General features: G+C 56.2%; 5 protein-coding genes across 5 annotated transcripts; 3 read left to right on the top strand and 2 right to left on the bottom strand.

Moving 5' to 3' along the window:
• Positions 1-1,855: 1,855 nt before the first annotated feature.
• On the top strand, positions 1,856-3,382 carry JDV02_008572 (uncharacterized protein; the record flags this gene model as incomplete). Its single annotated transcript, XM_047990184.1, has 3 exons — positions 1,856-1,931; positions 2,110-2,268; positions 2,337-3,382. 3 exons carry the CDS (start codon positions 1,856-1,858, stop codon positions 3,380-3,382), a joined length of 1,281 nt encoding a protein of 426 aa, XP_047846190.1.
• Positions 3,383-5,458: 2,076 nt separating this feature from the next.
• Positions 5,459-8,552, bottom strand: RGT1 (Glucose-responsive transcription factor). The gene is made up of 3 exons (XM_047990183.1): positions 7,391-8,552; positions 6,906-7,331; positions 5,459-6,845 (listed from the first exon to the last, which is right to left on the bottom strand). The coding sequence occupies exons 1-3, from the start codon at positions 8,071-8,073 to the stop codon at positions 5,726-5,728; spliced, it is 2,229 nt and encodes a 742-aa protein (XP_047846189.1). The 5' UTR covers positions 8,074-8,552; the 3' UTR covers positions 5,459-5,725.
• Positions 8,553-9,088: 536 nt separating this feature from the next.
• Positions 9,089-10,724, top strand: JDV02_008570 (uncharacterized protein). The gene is made up of 2 exons (XM_047990182.1): positions 9,089-9,935; positions 10,000-10,724. Exons 1-2 carry the CDS (start codon positions 9,768-9,770, stop codon positions 10,684-10,686), a joined length of 855 nt encoding a protein of 284 aa, XP_047846188.1. The 5' UTR covers positions 9,089-9,767; the 3' UTR covers positions 10,687-10,724.
• A 420-nt stretch (positions 10,725-11,144) lies between these two features.
• Positions 11,145-15,650, top strand: PAN2 (Poly(A)-specific ribonuclease). Its single transcript, XM_047990181.1, has 12 exons — positions 11,145-11,357; positions 11,466-11,573; positions 11,631-11,806; positions 11,859-11,985; positions 12,039-12,625; positions 12,683-13,102; positions 13,152-13,402; positions 13,463-13,602; positions 13,656-13,760; positions 13,813-14,215; positions 14,268-14,481; positions 14,535-15,650. The coding sequence occupies exons 1-12, from the start codon at positions 11,337-11,339 to the stop codon at positions 15,403-15,405; spliced, it is 3,423 nt and encodes a 1,140-aa protein (XP_047846187.1). The 5' UTR covers positions 11,145-11,336; the 3' UTR covers positions 15,406-15,650.
• CKB1 (casein kinase 2 regulatory subunit) lies at positions 15,519-17,473 on the bottom strand. The gene is made up of 2 exons (XM_047990180.1): positions 16,925-17,473; positions 15,519-16,857 (listed from the first exon to the last, which is right to left on the bottom strand). The coding sequence occupies exons 1-2, from the start codon at positions 17,081-17,083 to the stop codon at positions 15,991-15,993; spliced, it is 1,026 nt and encodes a 341-aa protein (XP_047846186.1). The 5' UTR covers positions 17,084-17,473; the 3' UTR covers positions 15,519-15,990.
• Positions 17,474-17,504: the final 31 nt, after the last annotated feature.

Here is a 17,504-nt window from a genome sequence, read left to right as displayed (position 1 = left end):
GGGCAGGCGCAAGTCATACGTATTCTGCACAATCCGGCGGCAAGGTGCCATTCGCGGGGCCCCAGCTCTGCTCCACGGGTGGCCAGGATCGTCGTGCTTCGTTGTCAGTCACCCTTTGGTAGGAGGAAGGGAGGGCCTGCGATGTTTGCGACGCGCGTGTTTCTTCATGGCCTGGGGGTTATGTTGCTTCGCGTCCAAGGTCCATGCCGCGTGCGTGGTGATGCAGATACGTGAAAAGGGAATTGATTCTCTTGAGCCGCAGATGGCCTGCCTGCCGGCCGGTCGGTCGGTCCATGCGGTTTGCGAAACTCTTGCTCACAGGCTTTCCTGCCTCCGGAGAGCCCACCCACTGGACCCTTGGAGGCTGCGTGTGCTCTCTCTCTCTCACTCGAGGCCAACAACCCGGCGAGCTCCTTGGTCGGTCGACACCATCTGCAGGATCCGGCCTTTGCACGCAGGGTTCTTCTGCCACCTGAACTGCCCCTCCCTCCCGCAGCTACCACTCACTGACTGTCTGGGAGCAAGTCAGTCCTGCGGGTTGACGACACCAGGGCGGCCCTGTCCACGTCGTCTCTTCCCAACCATCCGACTCGGAGCGCGTAGGTGTATGTACACGCTGGCGCAACTCTGGGCCTCCGAGTACATGCGCCTGCACCTGGGCCAGGCTTGTCGATTTCTAGTGGCCCAGCTGCGAGCTGAGCGCGCCAAACCCGCGTGCGGTCTCTTCACCGTGAGCGCGAGGGAATAGAAAGCCTGCCCGTCCCGCCGCTTCTGCCGCCGACTCCCGCCCGCCCGCCTCCTCCTTCACCTCCTGCCCCCCGGGGAGCTCTGCTTGGGTCCCTCGTCCTGCTCCCCTTCCTCCTCCCTCTCCTCCTCCTGCTGCTGCTGCTGCTGCTGCTGCTGTTCTGCTCGCCGGCGGCATTTCAGTTCAGCCAAAGTCTCGTCGGAATACCCGCACCCTCATCCACCCCCCTCCGAGGCGCTCTCCACGACCTACTTTATAACCCCAACTAAACTCTCGAGCCTTGGACCTTGGCCTGGCGAACAAAACCAGATCGATCCACCACATCAAGAGAGTGCGACGAACGAACACTCCCGCGGCCCCGACGACGCTGACCCGGTCTTTTTTCCATCTCCAGTCCCAGTCCCGGACGACGAGGACCCCCAAGTACCTGAACGGAACGCCAGGTCAGCTCCACCCGCCGCACCGACTCACGTACCGTCTCCACCGGCACGACGCCTCCCACACCGTCAGAGCATTCAATTGCACCCGCCGCCGCCGCCGCCGCCGCCCACGCACACACAGGCGACCTGCTCCCCCGAAAACTTTTTTTATTGTTACCTGCCCGCCTCTGTCTGCCTACCCGCCTCTACCTACCTGCCTGCCTAGCCGATCTTGCGCCCCCCTCCCTCCCGCCTACGTCGGCTCACCACCACTACTACCACCACCACCCCGAGTACCTGTACAAGCGGCCGACAGCAATGTGCCTCCTGGACTAGCAGCAGTTCTGACGGATCCATCGCCCTCGTCCCTGTCCCACGGATTCCACTTTCAAAGTAGGAAGTACCTCCCTACGTACCGCCTGCCTGCCAAACCCCCAAAAACCCGCCCCAACCAGGTGACAAGGAATCGCGACCCTGGCCCTCGCACCTGTGCTGGCCCTCTCCGTCTCTGTGCTTTCGACCCGCCCCGACTTCTGAGACACTGCAGGCCAACGCCGGCCCCAGCCTTGCCCGCGCTACTGACTCGGACTACTACTGCCACCACCCAAGACATCGTCGCCTCTCCGACTTTGGGACTTCAACCTCGCAAACACACCAGCTCCGACCCTCTCTGGCCACACACGCAGACATCATGTTGATAGACGGCGAGAAGTACGCCTGCGAGGCATGCGTGCGCGGCCACCGGGTGAGCAATTGTCAGCATTCTGGTAAGTGTCACGTCCGCCCGCACAACTGCCGATTTGCCCCTCGCCCCTCTGTCGTGGGAGGCTTGCCGCGTCCGGCGGCGCATGCTGCGGCCACCCACAACACAACCTCTCCTGCCCTGCGTCTGTGCTCTACAGACCGCAAGACTGACATTGACTAACCGCTCTTCCACGCCGACAGACCGGCCGCTTCAGCACATCAACAAAAAGGGACGGCCTGTATCACAATGCCAGCATTGCCGCACCATGCGCAAGTCGCGCTCCGCCCATGTCAAGTGCGACTGTGGCGAGAAGACCACCAAGTGCGCGCACTTGCAGCAACCTCTTGAGGGACACAAGGGTGAGCCCGAGCCGCTGATTTGTCTCTGTGGACGTGAACTCTGTCTGACCAGGTCGTCGCTGTTGCAGAGACCTGTTGCTGCAACCACGGCGGTCGCTGCACATGTTCCTTGAAGAAGGAGCTTGGCTTGGACACCGTCCCCGAGTCCGATTCCGATCACGACACCCAGAGCATCTCTGGCGCCTCGAAGCCCAAGGCTGGGGTCAGACGACGCCGAGCGAACACAGTCCACTCCGACGCCGGTCTCGCCTTTGACCAAAATGGCCACCACAAGCCCGTGGCCAAGCACAACCGAGCCGCTCAGAAGTGCGGTCCCTACCAGCTGAACCGCGTCAACTCCGCCACCAGCGCCAGCAGCCTCAGCGCAAGCGCAGAGAGCATGCTCTACCAGCCTGGTGACCAGCCGCTCGGCGGGCGCTCCAGGCCTGCCGTTGCGTCTCACGAACAGCGGCGAGTCAAGTCTGAGACTGCCTCTCCCCTCATGAGCGGATCCAGCTTTCCGCAGCTAAACGGCACGCTCCCGCCGCTTGACCTTTCGCGCATCGACTATCCCTCCTACATCGGCAGCAACAATTTCGAGATGTTCAGCTCGGGCCTCCCATCGGAGCAGGAAGGACCCATGTATAGCGCCGGCCTCAGCGCGGCGTCGGTGGACTGGAGCCATTACGATCTTGGCGAGGCCAAGGGTGACTTTGCGCCGTCTAGCTATAGCCAGGCTGGTGCGCAAAGTTTCAACGGACTCTTCGACTTTGGCAGCGGCTCCGAGCAGCTCCCGCGCCTAGCCAATACCACCTCAACATCCGGCGAGGTGTCGGAGGTCGAAGATTTCATGGGCAACGGCGAAGGCGACTTGGATGGCTTTGCGACTGGCGGCAACACCTTTCTCCGGCAAGGCAACGCCGTTGGAGGCTCGGCGGACTTGAGCAGCATCGATTACGACAGCTTCTACAACAAAAATTCGGAAACTGCCAACATTGGCGTCGGCGCTATCTCCATGGTCGAAGAAGACGCCGCCTTCTGGGTGCCCAACTACAACGACAGCATCACGGCCGTGGATGAGAGCCCGGATGCCCTCACCGCTTCCTCAATGGGCACAACATTTTGGGAAATGTGAATTGGGTTTTGTTCCTTTTCTCTTGCCGCACACAATACCCAGCGATTATGCAGAACATATAAAAGGGTCTGGATCTCAATATCTGGCGCAAGGTTTTCTGCGGCACTTCATCTTTGGAGTCGCGCATGATTTCTTCTCCTGCGAATCCGGATCAGCACACCGGCAGAAACGCTCTCCGTGCAACTATGGCCACAAGGTGCTTTAGCATCCCCGTTGCCCGGCAGGGTGTGCCATCTCTTCCGGTAATTTCCAGCAGGGAGCACATTCACTTTGAAGATAGATTATAGGGGTTATGTGGTCGGTCGCATTCATCGTTTTGCCGTAAGAAGGGGCGAGTATGGAGTGATTTTGGTGTTCAGGTTGCGAAAATGCTTCGAGACTGGAGCCGGCTATACCGGAGTTTTCTGCTTCTCATGGCTTTGACGTCCCGTTCTGGGTGCGCTTGCTTCCCTTGATGTCGTTCACGGTCGCGGTTTCTGCAGATCTTGACGGAGAGGTTCCTTTGACTCTGGAGTTCAATTTGCTTTTGTGGAGTTCGGGCCTTGCATGCGCAACGATAAACGTGGATGTACAGGATCTAGATGGGGATGACTTTTTCCTTTGTCTTTTATTCTGTCTTGTGATGCCTTGACGGTCATGATCAACATCCGGGTTCCCGAGTATTCTCATATTTGGCTCCTTTTTTTCGCATATAGATGCAATAGAAAGAAAGCCGGGGTGGTTTGCCACCCCTGACATGTACGCACCACCGCGAATTCTGCCTTGGACCTCCTCGCTCGCCTTGATCTTCTCTGGGCAGATCATATACATGAACCACCAGCGATTACCTTGACCCTTTGACGGGTTAAAGATGGCCACGACGTGTAATCATGTTTGTTAGTCTCGCGGCGGCGGCACGGTTGCCCTGCCCTGCCCGCTGTGAAAGTGTGTGTGTGTTCCACACCATGGCTCTTTAGACTCCGGCGCCATCTCGGCCGAGCCCGTCCGTCTGTTGACGGCTGGAGGACGCTACGGAGTAAGCTACTAGTACCACAACTGCTACTACTACTGCTACTACAACGCACTTTACACGTTCAAAGTGCCATCCATCCCCCTCATGGGCCAGTACTACGTAGAATGTGACCTGCACCAGCGTGCATATGACCTACTACCTAGATATACTGTACTCGCAGTAGCTAAGGTACTATTTCGCGGGAGGGCGAAGGGGGAGAGGGGGCCGCTTCAGTACGTTGTCTTGCTGTCGCGGCAGTCACGAAAAGACAAAAAAAAAACCGTGGAAGTCGCAAAGCAGTGGATGGATGGGTACGATGCCATGTTCATGTGCATGCCTTCCTAGGCGGCGACCAACGCTACTAGAAGTATTCCGTGGTTTGGATGGACCCGCGGCGGGTTCGCTGCCAGGCCCGTTTTGTGCGTGCGTGCGTGTGTGTGTGTGTGTGTGTATGTGTCTCACCAACTGAATGACGATGATGATGACGATGATCGTGATGGTGGTGATGAGAGCCACGCGTGCCTGAGTGAAAGGCGGGAACGGGGAGGGGCAATTGAAACGTTCGCTCCGGGGTGGGAACTCCGCCGCGTGCGTGCGTGCGTGCGTGCGTGCATGCTTGGTGACCACTGACCAGACCTAGCAGATTTGATTATGTGTGTGCCCCTGGTGGAAAGCGGTTGGTGGTCGTAACGTACGTAGTAGTAGGATGCGGCAGAGCAACAGGAGAGGTGTGAGGGTATTGAGAGACAACACGCAGGAAAGCAACCCTCCAGGCTTGCACGCTTCGAGGTTAGCCTCTCCTGGCTGCCGTTCATGTACATGTACGAGCGCTAGTCGTCGAGGGCATGGTTTTCCTGCACTACGTTAACTAGCAGTAGTTCTACGTAATGTCTTCTTCGTCCCGGCCCCCGTGTGGCGGGCACCAGCCAAGCTAAGGTAGCTAGCCAACAAAAAGGGACCAAGGGTGAGGGCAGGGCAAGGGTTTGAAGATCTGCGCACGTATCGATACGATGCTGCAGGTGAGACACGAACGAGCCTTTTGCACGCTGCACGGAATATTACACATGAGACAGATCGGAGTTACGTTACAGGTTCTCTGGTTGATGACAACTTTTATTGCAAATATCGGCACAGTCTCTGCGAGTCAATCCCACGACCGGCGACAGGGCACAATACATCCTTTCCTTCTTCTCGCTCAACTCCAAGGAGATAACATTTGTCAATGTCGTTGTCTTGGTAGTGGTAATAAGCCGACTGTGGGTCTCGCATCCGCGAAACACCCGGGACCCTCCTCATATCTTACACTGTCGTTGCAATTACAGCCACAATTGTGGATGACGCCGAGTGGCTTCTCATGAAACTTCCAGGTAGCCAGACGTCAATGACGGCCCGAAAGCTACCTCCCCTTCTCCGGGTACGATACCTTCATGTGCCGTTGCTAGATCTGCCAGATGTTGCAAGCCCTGGCTGGCCGTCGCCTCAACTGAAGATGTTGGCCGGAGCTGTTCTGCCAGCTTGGCCTTGGCGCCATCCCAGTGGCCGCCGGCGGGTTTCTCCGTAATCTCTTTGATCAGCTGTGCTGCCTCCTCATGGGAGTTGTCAGACTTCACAAGCCGGCTCAGGGAGAGCGCCGCAAGGGAGACAAAGTGATTGGTGAGAGGGCTGTGAAGTTGGGCGTTCAGGGACAACAAATTGACAAGCTCCTTGGTCGGCCACATCGTATCCGCGGCTGTCGCACTCGGCGTCAAAAGAGTCACCAGAAGACGGCAATGCCAGTAGGCAAGGTGTACCAAGGGGTAGGATGCAGCATCCACGTGTGGCGGGAGGTCTTCCCGATAATTCTCGATGTAATCGTTGAGAATCGTGGCCATGGGTGTCTCCGCCGTAGTCGTGCCAGGTGGCAGCGCTGATATCACATATGCCACTCTGTTCAATAGTTTCGAAAGTCGAATGAAGTGGAAAGACACCTCACCCACAGTGGCCTGTAGCCCGGGCCTGGCGACAACACTGTTGTCGGGTATTAGGGCGGGTTTGCCGGTCCCCGCAGCGTACCAGCGATCCATCAGGATCAGAGTCCACCATATCTTGACACGGAGTTGGTCTTCCGAGTCCGCATCCGTCGTGTCAACGGGAATCGATTGCCATAGGTTCATCGAGTTGGCCAGCGCAACAGCCCGGCCTAGGAGGAATGGTAGCGTCGGGGACGACCGCCAGTCGGCATCAATAGCAAGCAACAGAAGCGTCTGCGCGTGGACAATTTCGGATGCCCGGGTTCTTGGCTCGTCGGAGCTCTCAAGTTCACCAAGCAGGTCGTCAGCCTGCTTCACATCTGCGGCCATACTCCGGCCCACGCATAACAACGCGATGGAAAACGCCGTACGCAAGGTTGGTGAGCATTGGGCTAGTAGCGACTGCATCGATGCCATGCTGTTCGGCAGGATCGGATACAACGGCTGAACATTTGCGAGGTAACTATGGGACCCGTTAGCGAGACGGAAAGCGTGTGTGCAATGTGAAGCTTAGTCAACGTACTCCTCCATCGCCGCCTCATCAATACTAGGCAGCTCTTCGGCGTCAGTCATGGATGCGTCCATGCTTGCGACTGGGGTTTTTGAAGGCGTTCCATCGTCAGGTTTGATGGATTCTGGTCGGGGCGCCAAACCATTGTTGCTAGCGTAGTTATTCGCAAAGCTGTCTGAGGTAGCGGACGCTGGCTGGAGAGATCGGGACTCCGAGCCCCACGGCGCTTGCCGAGTGACCACCGGTGTGCTGAAGTCGCCGACGGAGATACTCGAGAAGGGTCGTTTCCGGCCCGGGTCTTCGCCGGAGCCTACCTGGCTGTGGCTGCGTGGGCGCTCTGAGGCGAAGAGTTTGTCTATGTCGTCTTGGGAAAGGTTCCCTTCGGATTCAAGTTTGTTCTCGATGGAATGGATGCGGTCCGCAAGCTCTTTGATGTAACTAGTGCGCCAATAATCAGTGACTCTGCGCTGGAGTTCTGCGCATATGAAGTGCCTTACCCCTTGCTAGGTCCACGCTTTTGCGGCACACGGCTGAAGAGACATCGAATAGACGATCGCGCACAACTAGAGCACGGGCTATCGCCTGTATCAGACTGTGCATCGCATTTTATCTTCTTGCGCCGGCACTCATCACAAGCTCTGGATACCTTGGAGCGTTTCCGGGGGGGGATACTGTCCTGTACCTGATACTGAGGCGGGACTGGCGGGCCGACTGGAACCGGCATAGGATGTTGGCCCATGTGATCGGTACCATTCGCGTCTTGAACGTACGGAGGGGCTTGATGTTGCTCTGGCTCGGGATGGGGCATGATGTTTCGCATGTTGTGGTCTTCAACATTCATACTAGGATCGGTACTGGACATCATGGACGTGCCAGCCAGACCATCCCCTAGCTGGGCAGCGAGCTGAAGTTCTTCCAGATTTGTGGGCCGAGATACGTGCTGGTGCGATGTGTCTGATTCCTGCGCCGCCATGGAAGCCTGCTCCTGCTCCTGCTCCTGTGTGTGCACCTCCTCGGGGTCATGCTGATCTGCGTGGTGCTCTGGTTGGTCGGTGTGCTCATGAGCTCCGTCGCGGGCATTTGCATGATAAAAAGGACCTGCATCCATTGTCTCCGCACCCGGAGACGGGTATGTAAGGCCACCCGCCTCGTCCGGCTCGCCCTCTCGATCAGGGCCCATGATGCCCAGTACGTGTGGGGTGGTCGATCCCGACAAGGTTGTCAGGAAGCTTCCGGCGCCAGATTCGTGACGCGGTGGCTGCGATCGAGCACAGCTTCGCGTTGCGTTGGAGCAGAGGGCTTCCGTCCAGGCACGTCACTCCGCCGTCACCCTACCTGCAGAGTATACTAGTTCGCGGCCACTGGATTGAGGAACACGCAACGGGCGTGTAGCGCGCGCGCGTGATCGAGCTGCAAGGCATTGTCAGTTCGGTGTGTCGCTCAACGGGTACCCAAACAACGGCAATGTGCTGCAATTACGCCGAAGCGCGACCGAGCAATTATTTGCCGTGCATTGCGAAGGGTTGATGCGTTGCCGATAAGCAACTGGTGTTGTGTCGACTTACATGCAGGAGCTTTGGGACCGGATGATGGTAAATGCGACGGACCTGTCGCGCTCAACGGAATAGGAAGAACTCGGCCCCGTGGCCACGCGTGTGGGTGTTTTGGCCAAGAGAGTTCTTGAGCGTGAGCACGGAGTGGAAGAATTTTTCGGCATGGCCGGCAATACTCCGGCTAGCCCGCCCCCGGGTCCCCTGTTGTAATTGTAAGCATAAGCATGTAAGCATGTGTGGGGGCCACATCCATGCCAGAGGGCGTCTGTGGCTGCTCGGCTGATCAGAGCCGGCCGGCTGCTCTGCCGCGATCCCAAGTGCCCAGAGACAAAAAAAAAAAGCAATGTCCAGTTCATGGTTATGGCGATGCACAGCACAGTGGGAGACGCAACAAATCCCTTCGTGGTAAATGAAGAGGGAGCTTGGCAGTTGCTGGGAAGGCCTATGGCAGCAGCCTCTGAAGATCCCGAGGTTTGAGCCTACGTACTTCGTATTGAGGTACCGGACTAGGCCGGTTACGCGAGCGACAATACGACTGTCACTTCGCACTTGTGTACTCCGAAGGCAAGGTACCTCCAACTGCAGTACATTTAAGTTTTAAGATGGTGGCTGCTGCCCATAAGGCGTTCTTCATCTCAATCGCCTTCGTCGCCGGGCATCAATTGCCCTGGAAAGCAAGCGTATCCATCTCGCTTCTTCATCGGCAACAGCTTCGGAGCTCTCAGGTCGAAGCCATTGGGGCCCCTTGGGCATTCATTCCTCAGCGGCCCTCCCGAGTCATTCCTGTTTCTACTACCGTCTCCGTCAGGGGAGCACTGACAAATTGGGGGCCCGGCTCCCCAGGCAGGAGCCGAAGCGCAGACACCCTTCTCCAGGCAATCTCCATTCTTGTCGCGGTCGCATCCCGGTCCAAATGCCGGGTGAGGAATCACCGGCAGACGGGCGACATCCACACGCGCCGACCCCGTTGTCCGAACGGCCCTAAGGATCTTGCATTAGGGAGGCATCCTTAAAATGCAACCTTGCCCCCAGCCAAATCGCGCACTTAGTGCCTATTCTTGACCTTACACTGTCCACCGTTCTCTGCTCTCTACCACCGCTCCCGTCGCCAGCCCCATCTTACCAGGAACTCCGATCATCTGGCGTGTACGACCAGGCTCAGCTTCACTGTGTCACGCCGCCTCGCAACGCCCCATGCATCATATCTCCGGCCTGCATCATGAGCGCGTGCTCACTAGCTGACACTTCACCTCGTATCATCACCGCTTCGTGGCGTAAGAGGCCGTCGATGACCAGTCAATTCACCTAAGTGACAACAACAATGCCGTCCGCGGTTACTTCGACAACGCCAGTCAGCCTGGATCTGATGGAGATGCAGCGCTGGGCCTACATCCCAGATGTGCCTCATGATCTTGGTCCCATCCGCGATTTGCTTCGCACCTATGGCAACATCGCCAATGAAGACCTAGATGGTCATCTGCTGCGCGTGGTAAGCAGCTTCCGTGGCTTGTCTGGGGTTTACTCCCGTCCACTGATACCTGTGTTTCCCGTAGCGGCAAGAAGCATGGGCCATTTCCCGGTACCCGTTTGTTGGTCGATGGAAGTTTCTCCGACTGGTTGACAGTCAGGACCCTTGCTACCGCCAGATTGTCTTCAGACTCAACGTGCCAGGTTCCAGAGACGTCTTTCTGGACCTGGGATGCTGTGTTGGCCAAGTTCTGAGACAGCTTCGGGCCGACGGAGTCCAAGGCTCTCAGCTCATCGGCACAGACGTTCTCCCCAAATTTATTGACATTGGCTACGACCTTTTCCGCGACAGGGATAGGCTTGGCGCCTCTTTTGTCGTGGGCGACATGCTTGATCCAGACGATAGCCGGCTGGACGACCTGCGGGCCCGGGTGACCATTATTTACGCAGGCAGTTTCTTCCATCTCTTCAACTGGACGCAGCAATTATATATCGGCAAGCGTCTAGTAGGGTTTCTCAAACCAGGGACGCGGAATGCCCTTATATATGGCAGACATGTTGGGACGTCAAAGCCGGAAGCCATGTCCACGGGTCCGAACTCAGTATACCTGCATGACAGGAGCAGCTTCCAGAGGCTGTGGGACGATGTTGGGATGCTCACTGGAACTAAATGGGAAGTCGCCATGGAGGCAAGCAGAGAAGGTCCGCGTACGATGGAGAGTCTTGGGAAAAACTCACACCCTGTTACATTCATAGTGTACCAAATCTCGTGAGCATTAGAGTAGCCGCAAGGCACGAACTATGTTACTATGGTCCACAGACTTCGAACTGGGAATTATAGAGTGTATAGTAAGCATGGGTATCTTGTATGCCAACCGGGTTGGGTGCCGTGCCTCGCGGATCATGCGGGGGAGCGAGCCTCAAATTGGCAGTTCCGGCACAAGTACACTATAATTGAGAGCAGACTGCTCAGCCCCCATTTTCGCCAAAGAGACGGCTAGCGAACCGAGACGTAACGTATAGCTCTTGTAGTTGAAAATGAATTCGCGCTGTTAGAGTTGCCCGCAGAGTGACTTTTAGGCCCGTGGTCGAAACTCCTTCCAGCTTGTGAAGCGGCGAGTTTGCAGTGACATGTGCTTCGTATAGTATAGGGTAGCCTGGGTAGGTCCCGGACAACAGCGGAGTTTCATCGGCGCACCACGCTGTGGCGCTTGCCCCGCCAACTGCCGCGATACCACTGCCAGACGCGCTTCCTCAGCGCGGAGCCCAGATCTGTCCACTCCCACCGAACGTGCTACTACCACTGTCCGGTGACCGACAGTCGCATAGGCTCTAACAGTGTCGCGGAGCCTTCATAGGGCGCGTACCGTTGTGAACCCTGCCTCTGAGCTATGGTCTTTCGAAGAATGACCAGTCAGCAACAATGGACGGAGACTGGGATGAGGTATGTTCACTACCGCGACGTTCGATGGCGATCGATCTGTTCCTTCTGCCTTGCCTCGGTAGGGCAAGCGAACTGCGATGGAAATATTGACTCGAGAATATCTAATAGGTCTCCCGGGTTCCCTTCCCGCCCCCGGGTGTCCACGCGATGCCGACACCGGTAACCACGATGACGTTTGACAGCTCCCAGGAGCTGCTGTGGACCGGCAACGACTATGTATAGCTCCCGACCGATTGCTGTGCTCCCTATTACAATATCTGACGAGGTAGATAGGGTCGCGTTACATCCTTTCTGGGCTCGGAGCTCCAGAGGTACACTTCCTTCAAAGCGCATTTGACCCCCGATGGTCCGGTACGACAGATATTGGTGAATGACAAAGGTATCGTGGTTTTGGGCTCCAAGGATGTTCACATGGCGTTGAGAAGAGGCCCGCCGATCTGGCATATTCGGTAGGTTGCTCGTTTGTCGTGGTGTTGTGTACGGGCGGGCTAATTGTCATAGACACGACGACATGAAAGACTTACGATGCATGAGTTTCACATCGAAAGGCACGGCAGAAATTCTCGTCGCCGGCCTTCAAGACAAAATGCTTGTCATTGACCTCAATAAGGGCGAGGTTGTCAAGCAGGTGGGTTATGTTACCGATGATTTCGCAACGCGTCTAACAACCACGTCTTCCAGATCCCAACTGAACACCAGTACTCTATCATGAAGCGCGGACGGTATATATGTGCGGCGACCAAGAACGGATCCGTGAATCTGCTAGATCCTGTCAATTTTGCCGTGGTCAAGTCTTGGAACGCACACTCGGCATTGATCAATGACATGGATGCCCAGCACGACTTCATTGTGACCTGTGGTTACTCTCTGCGACAAGGACAGAATTACATGCTGGATCCCTTTCTCAATGTGTTTGACATCAAGAAGATGTCGTCGATGCCGCCTATACCTTTTCCAGCCGGAGCTGCGTATGTCCGAATGCATCCGAGGATGCTCACCACCAGCATTGTCGTCTCGCAGACGGGTCAAATGCACGTGGTCGACCTGATGAACCCGAACACCAGTAATGTCCGCCAAGCAAATGTGCTCACCTATCTCAGCATGTTTGAGATAGCTCCTTCTGGCGAGGCCATTGCTCTAACAGACCCGGAGTGTTACATCCACCTCTGGGGATCACCATCGAAGCTTCATTTCGTGGACCTCCCAACACCGGTGGAATTTGCAAATCCGGAAGAGCCGTTGCCTCCCATAGAATGGACCCCAGATACGTAAGTTCCAGTCCTTCCTGGCCACCTACAGTTCGAGTCGCCTCTGACTCAACAAAGCCCCTTGAACTCCGTTGGCTTGCCATATTATCGCGAAGTGCTCGCCTCCGCCTGGCCAGAAACGGTGTCCGATATAGGTGCGCCGCCCGCGAGACTGGATCCGCAGTTCGTCAATAGTCTGAAGCCGACCGATTTCGGGCTGTATGGTCGAAATACCCGAAGGACTCGCCGAAATCAGGCTGAGGACACGCGCAATGCCGGCCAATCAGCCAACTCTGGCCTCAAAGCACCCAAGTTCTTGAGCGAGAAGGCTCGAGAGTCGGCGAAATCTGATACGAAAGCCTCGGACGAGAAGGTGGAGGACCCGGTAGCTCTATTGGGAGGAACTGAGATCGAAAGCAAGAGATCAGAAGTTCCCGTGATGTATCGCAATGTTGAAATCAAGTATAGCAAGTTCGGCGTGGACGATTTTGACTTTGGGTAAGCCCGGATTCCAAGCTGTCTGTCTTTACGTTGCTGATCGGAACAGATTCTACAACAAAACGCGTTATTCCGGCTTGGAGATTCATATTTCCAACTCTTACGCCAACTCGCTTCTTCAAATCATGAATTTTACCCCCTTGATCCGAAACCTGGCACTTCAACACGCCGCCAGTGCCTGTGTCAGCGAATTGTGTCTGCTTTGTGAACTTGGCTTCTTGTTCGACATGCTACAGAAGGCGGACGGATCGATTTGTCAAGCTACCAATTTGTTGAGAACATTGAGTAATCACCCGCAAGGTACAATCCTTCTGGTGCGCTGGATCGTCAACTACTATGAACCCTAGCTGACCGGCACAGCTGCTCCACTAGGGCTGCTTGAAGAGGACTCGCCTGGCTCATCGTTGAATGTCATGCTTCAGGGCCTCACTCGATTCCTTCTGGACAGAATTGTGCAAGATTACAGAAGCATCTCTCCAGCGTCCATCGCAATGGAACAGGTAAAGGGGCCTTGCAGTCATATAAATTGGCCAACAGCTAAGAAACATTGCAGGTCCTGGCAACGTCTGCAACCACCTCAATTCGATGCATGAACTGTAGGAGTGAATATACTCGGCCCGGTTCGACGTTCGTCAACGATTTGCTCTACCCTCCTCATGTAGGTTTGTGTCGTCCGAGGGCTGCATGCATGGCTAACACCCGGCCGACAGAAACCGCCTGGGCGCAACAACAAGATGCCTCGCGTAACCTTTTCTCAGGTCCTTAAGAGCGGTGTTGAGAGAGAGACGACGTCGAAGGGCTGGTGTGGCCGTTGCCAACGCTACCAGACCATTGCTACCCGGAGATCCATACATAGCATCCCCGCAGTTCTGATGCTGAACACGGCCATCACGAATCCAGATCACCGAATGCTGTGGTCAACCCCTGGTTGGCTGCCGGAAGAAATCGGCATCATTGTTGACCAGGGACAGTTTTATTGTTACGAGGGCGAAGACCTGAAGCTCCACCTCCAGCGAGGCATGCATAACATTATGGTCTACTCGCTTATAGGCATGGCGATAAATATTGAGAGCGGCCAGACGCAAAAGCCTCACCTTGTGGCGATGGTGAACAGTGAGTGCATGCTGACGTGCCCTACCGGAGACGGATACTGATCAACTCAAAGCTGCGCACGCTGAGCAAGAATCACCCGGCCAAAGCCAATGGCACCTCTTCAACGATTTCTTGGTTCGTTCCGTCAGCACCGAAGAAGCGCTCACTTTCAATACGTCATGGAAAGTTCCCTCGGTCGTGGCCTATCAAGTCAAGCAAGCAAACAATAAGATCGACATGGAATGGAGGAGCCATTTGGACACATCCGTGCTCTACCAGGATCTCAAGTCAGTACTCACCCACAATCTCGCTTCTTGTACAATACTAACGTAGCGATAAGCCCCAACGTGGACCCCGAGAACAGGACCTATGAGATCCTGGATCCCGAAAATGAGACTCCTGGTCCCCAAAGCATCCTAGCTCTAGACACAGAGTTCGTCGCGGTGCGTCAGCCAGAAATCGAAATGAACTCAGATGGCGAACGAGAAACGATTCGACCTATAGTGTACGCACTTGCGCGGGCCTCAGTGGTGCGCGGGCAAGGCGAGAAGGAAGGCCTGCCATTCATCGATGACTACATTGCCATCAAAGAGCCCATTGTGGACTACCTCACGTCTTACTCTGGCATCACAGAGCAGGATCTTGACCCGCGCATCTCAAAACACAGCTTGTTGCCACTCAAGATAGCGTACAAGAAGCTTTGGATCCTCCTCAACTTGGGTTGCAAATTCTTGGGCCACGGGCTGAAGCAGGATTTCCGGGTCATTAACATACACGTACCGAAGGCGCAAGTTATTGATACGATCGACCTCTTCTTCCTCAAGTCGCGACTTCGCAAACTGTCGCTGGCTTTTTTGGCGTGGTATCTACTCAAAGAGGACATTCAACTCGAAACTCACGACTCTATCGAGGACTCCCGCACTGCGCTCAAGCTATATAAGAAGTACCTTGAGTTCCAGGATGCGGGCATACTGGAGCCGATGCTTCAGGACATCTATCGCGCTGGCAGAGACGTCAACTTCAAACCCCCGAGGAAGGATGACGTGGATGTTCAGAGGACTGACACGCCGCCTCTTCCCGTAGAGGCAAATGTTGCAGGGACGTCGGCGCCGTCAACGCCAGTGCGCAAGACCAGTGGGTTGGCTGCTCCGCCGCAAGGGACATTTGGAGGGGTGAGCTGGACACCAGGAAAAGGATCACCGCTGCGGTAGGTAGGCAGGCGTAGAATGTCCTGGTAACGGCAACGTTGGCAGTGGAGTTGGCTGGGCGTTGATGTTGTGGTTGTGTGTCGCTGGTCACCAACAGTTTTACCCTGTCGTGTGGACAGCGGAGATGTGCCATTATATTTGGATCTTCTACAACGCGCTTTGGCCAAATCACCCCCATCTCGCTGTACCATGTTGTCCATCGTACGCATTATTCAATTGCCGAATATCTATCCCACCGTATATCAGGCTTCGCTTGGGCCTGACTCGCTCCCCATGATGCACCACACTCACCCACCACTTGACCACACGCGCGGGTCAACAACTGCGGGGCCCAGCAGGCTCATTGTCTCTTTGGCGTGGTTGATCGCGAAGGCCGTGGCTCGTAAGCATTTCGAGCGCCGCCGAAGCCTTGCAGACCATGACGTCCCACGCTGATAGCTAGCCTCGGAAGACAGATGTGGCTTGAAAGGTCTCATCTACCGCTGAGAGCCACTCTGCGTGACAGGCTCGCAGCTGGTAGGCTCACAAATGTGTAAATTCCTGCGCTATATGCCTTGAATCACGAATTCAAGAGATCCCTCTGCCGCATTAGAGCTCGGACTCGGCACCGTTGGTGGACATCTGCATCGGACTGCCATTCTGGTTTTGCCGTTGGCGGCGGCGCGGGTTGCCAGGAGGCCGACGGCGGGCCATGGCGCGACCGTTTACATTCATGCCGTCGTCGTCGTCTTCGGATTCATTGACGTGTTGCTGATATAGCTGCTCCTCGTCCAGTTCGTGTATATCTTGCGGACGGTCGCGCAGCCATTGCATACGGGGGCCGGAGCGTGCCCGCTCAGAGACCCTGAAGCCATAGATCCGCGGCTCGTAGATATGACCAGGGCCGAGACTGGGTGCGATATTCTTGGCGTACATGCCGTTCAAGAGGGGCTCATCCTCTGGTACTCGAGAGGTTGCGCTGGAGAGCACGTCGGAACCGCGCTTCGTGAGATCGTATTCGGGAAATGTCAGGAGGAAGAGGGCGCCAAAGGTGCGGCCGAAGAAGGCACCATCAACAGTCTGAAACCGACTGTTGGGCGGGACGTAGACGTCGAGACAGGAGGGACAGAAAAGCTTGACTGTGTCCTCGCCGGGGATGTCGGAGAGACCAACTGGAAGCGTTCTTGCCTGCTCGCAGTTGTACCTGGGACAGGCGCCGAAATGGCCCAGCTCGTACTTTTCGCTCATCTGTTGGATGCCGGCACGTGAGCATATGAAGCGCTGGTGGATGAGGCCGTAGAGCATCTCCGCAGACGACTCGATGACGGACAGGTCGCTGGCCATCCTACTATGATGCCTTCGCTCTCGTCCGCCCATGCGTTCTTGCCCGTCGCCAAGGCCAGACTCGTTCTCTTCCTCTTCCTCTTCCTCGTCTTCGTCTTCGTCATCATCCTCAGGCTCGACGTCGAGTATCATCTAGTTGAGGAGTCAGCATTAGCCTTGTCATTCCAATAGATAGTTTCAAAAAGCGCATGCGCCGTACCTCGAGCGCTTCCTTGTACATCGTCACCTGTGTCTGCAGGCCAGTCAAGTTGAAATCATCCTCGATAAACTCTTCCGAGACCTCTGCGAAGTATTCATGGCCCAACAAGGCGCAGAAGCTCGAGATCCAGGACTCGGGCACGCCTGAGGATGTCGACATGACGGCGAAGATGGGTCGTCAGACCCGCGGCTGTGCTCTGCAAAGGAGAGACGCAGCTGCGCCGTCCTGAAATCGATGGCCCTGGAGTGGCTACCGAGGATCGGGTATGATGGCCAGGCGTTCGAACGCGCGTAGATCACTGCCAAGTGCTTCGCGTGGGGTTGGCGCTGTGCACGCGGAGGGGTTTTCGCGGGACAGCTGAGGTAGGGCAGACCCGCTTTTGAACACGCTGGCACCCCAGGAGACAATCTCGTTGCTGGCGCGATAAGCGATATAACTGTCGTTTTCAAATAAATTGGCCGGTCGTCGCTCGGGTCGGGTGCAAGTGCCTTTTGGGATGCCGGCGTGGGAGTTGATGGCAGGTCGTGGTGGGCGGTGGGTGGAGGGACATTGTGGAACTGGCTCAGACGGGATGCAATTA

This window comes from Purpureocillium takamizusanense, chromosome 8 (assembly GCF_022605165.1).
Source record: "Purpureocillium takamizusanense chromosome 8, complete sequence".
Classification (NCBI taxonomy): domain Eukaryota; kingdom Fungi; phylum Ascomycota; class Sordariomycetes; order Hypocreales; family Ophiocordycipitaceae; genus Purpureocillium; species Purpureocillium takamizusanense.
The sequence above is the reverse complement of the archived record's forward strand: the minus strand, read 5'-3'. Positions and strand labels throughout refer to the sequence as shown.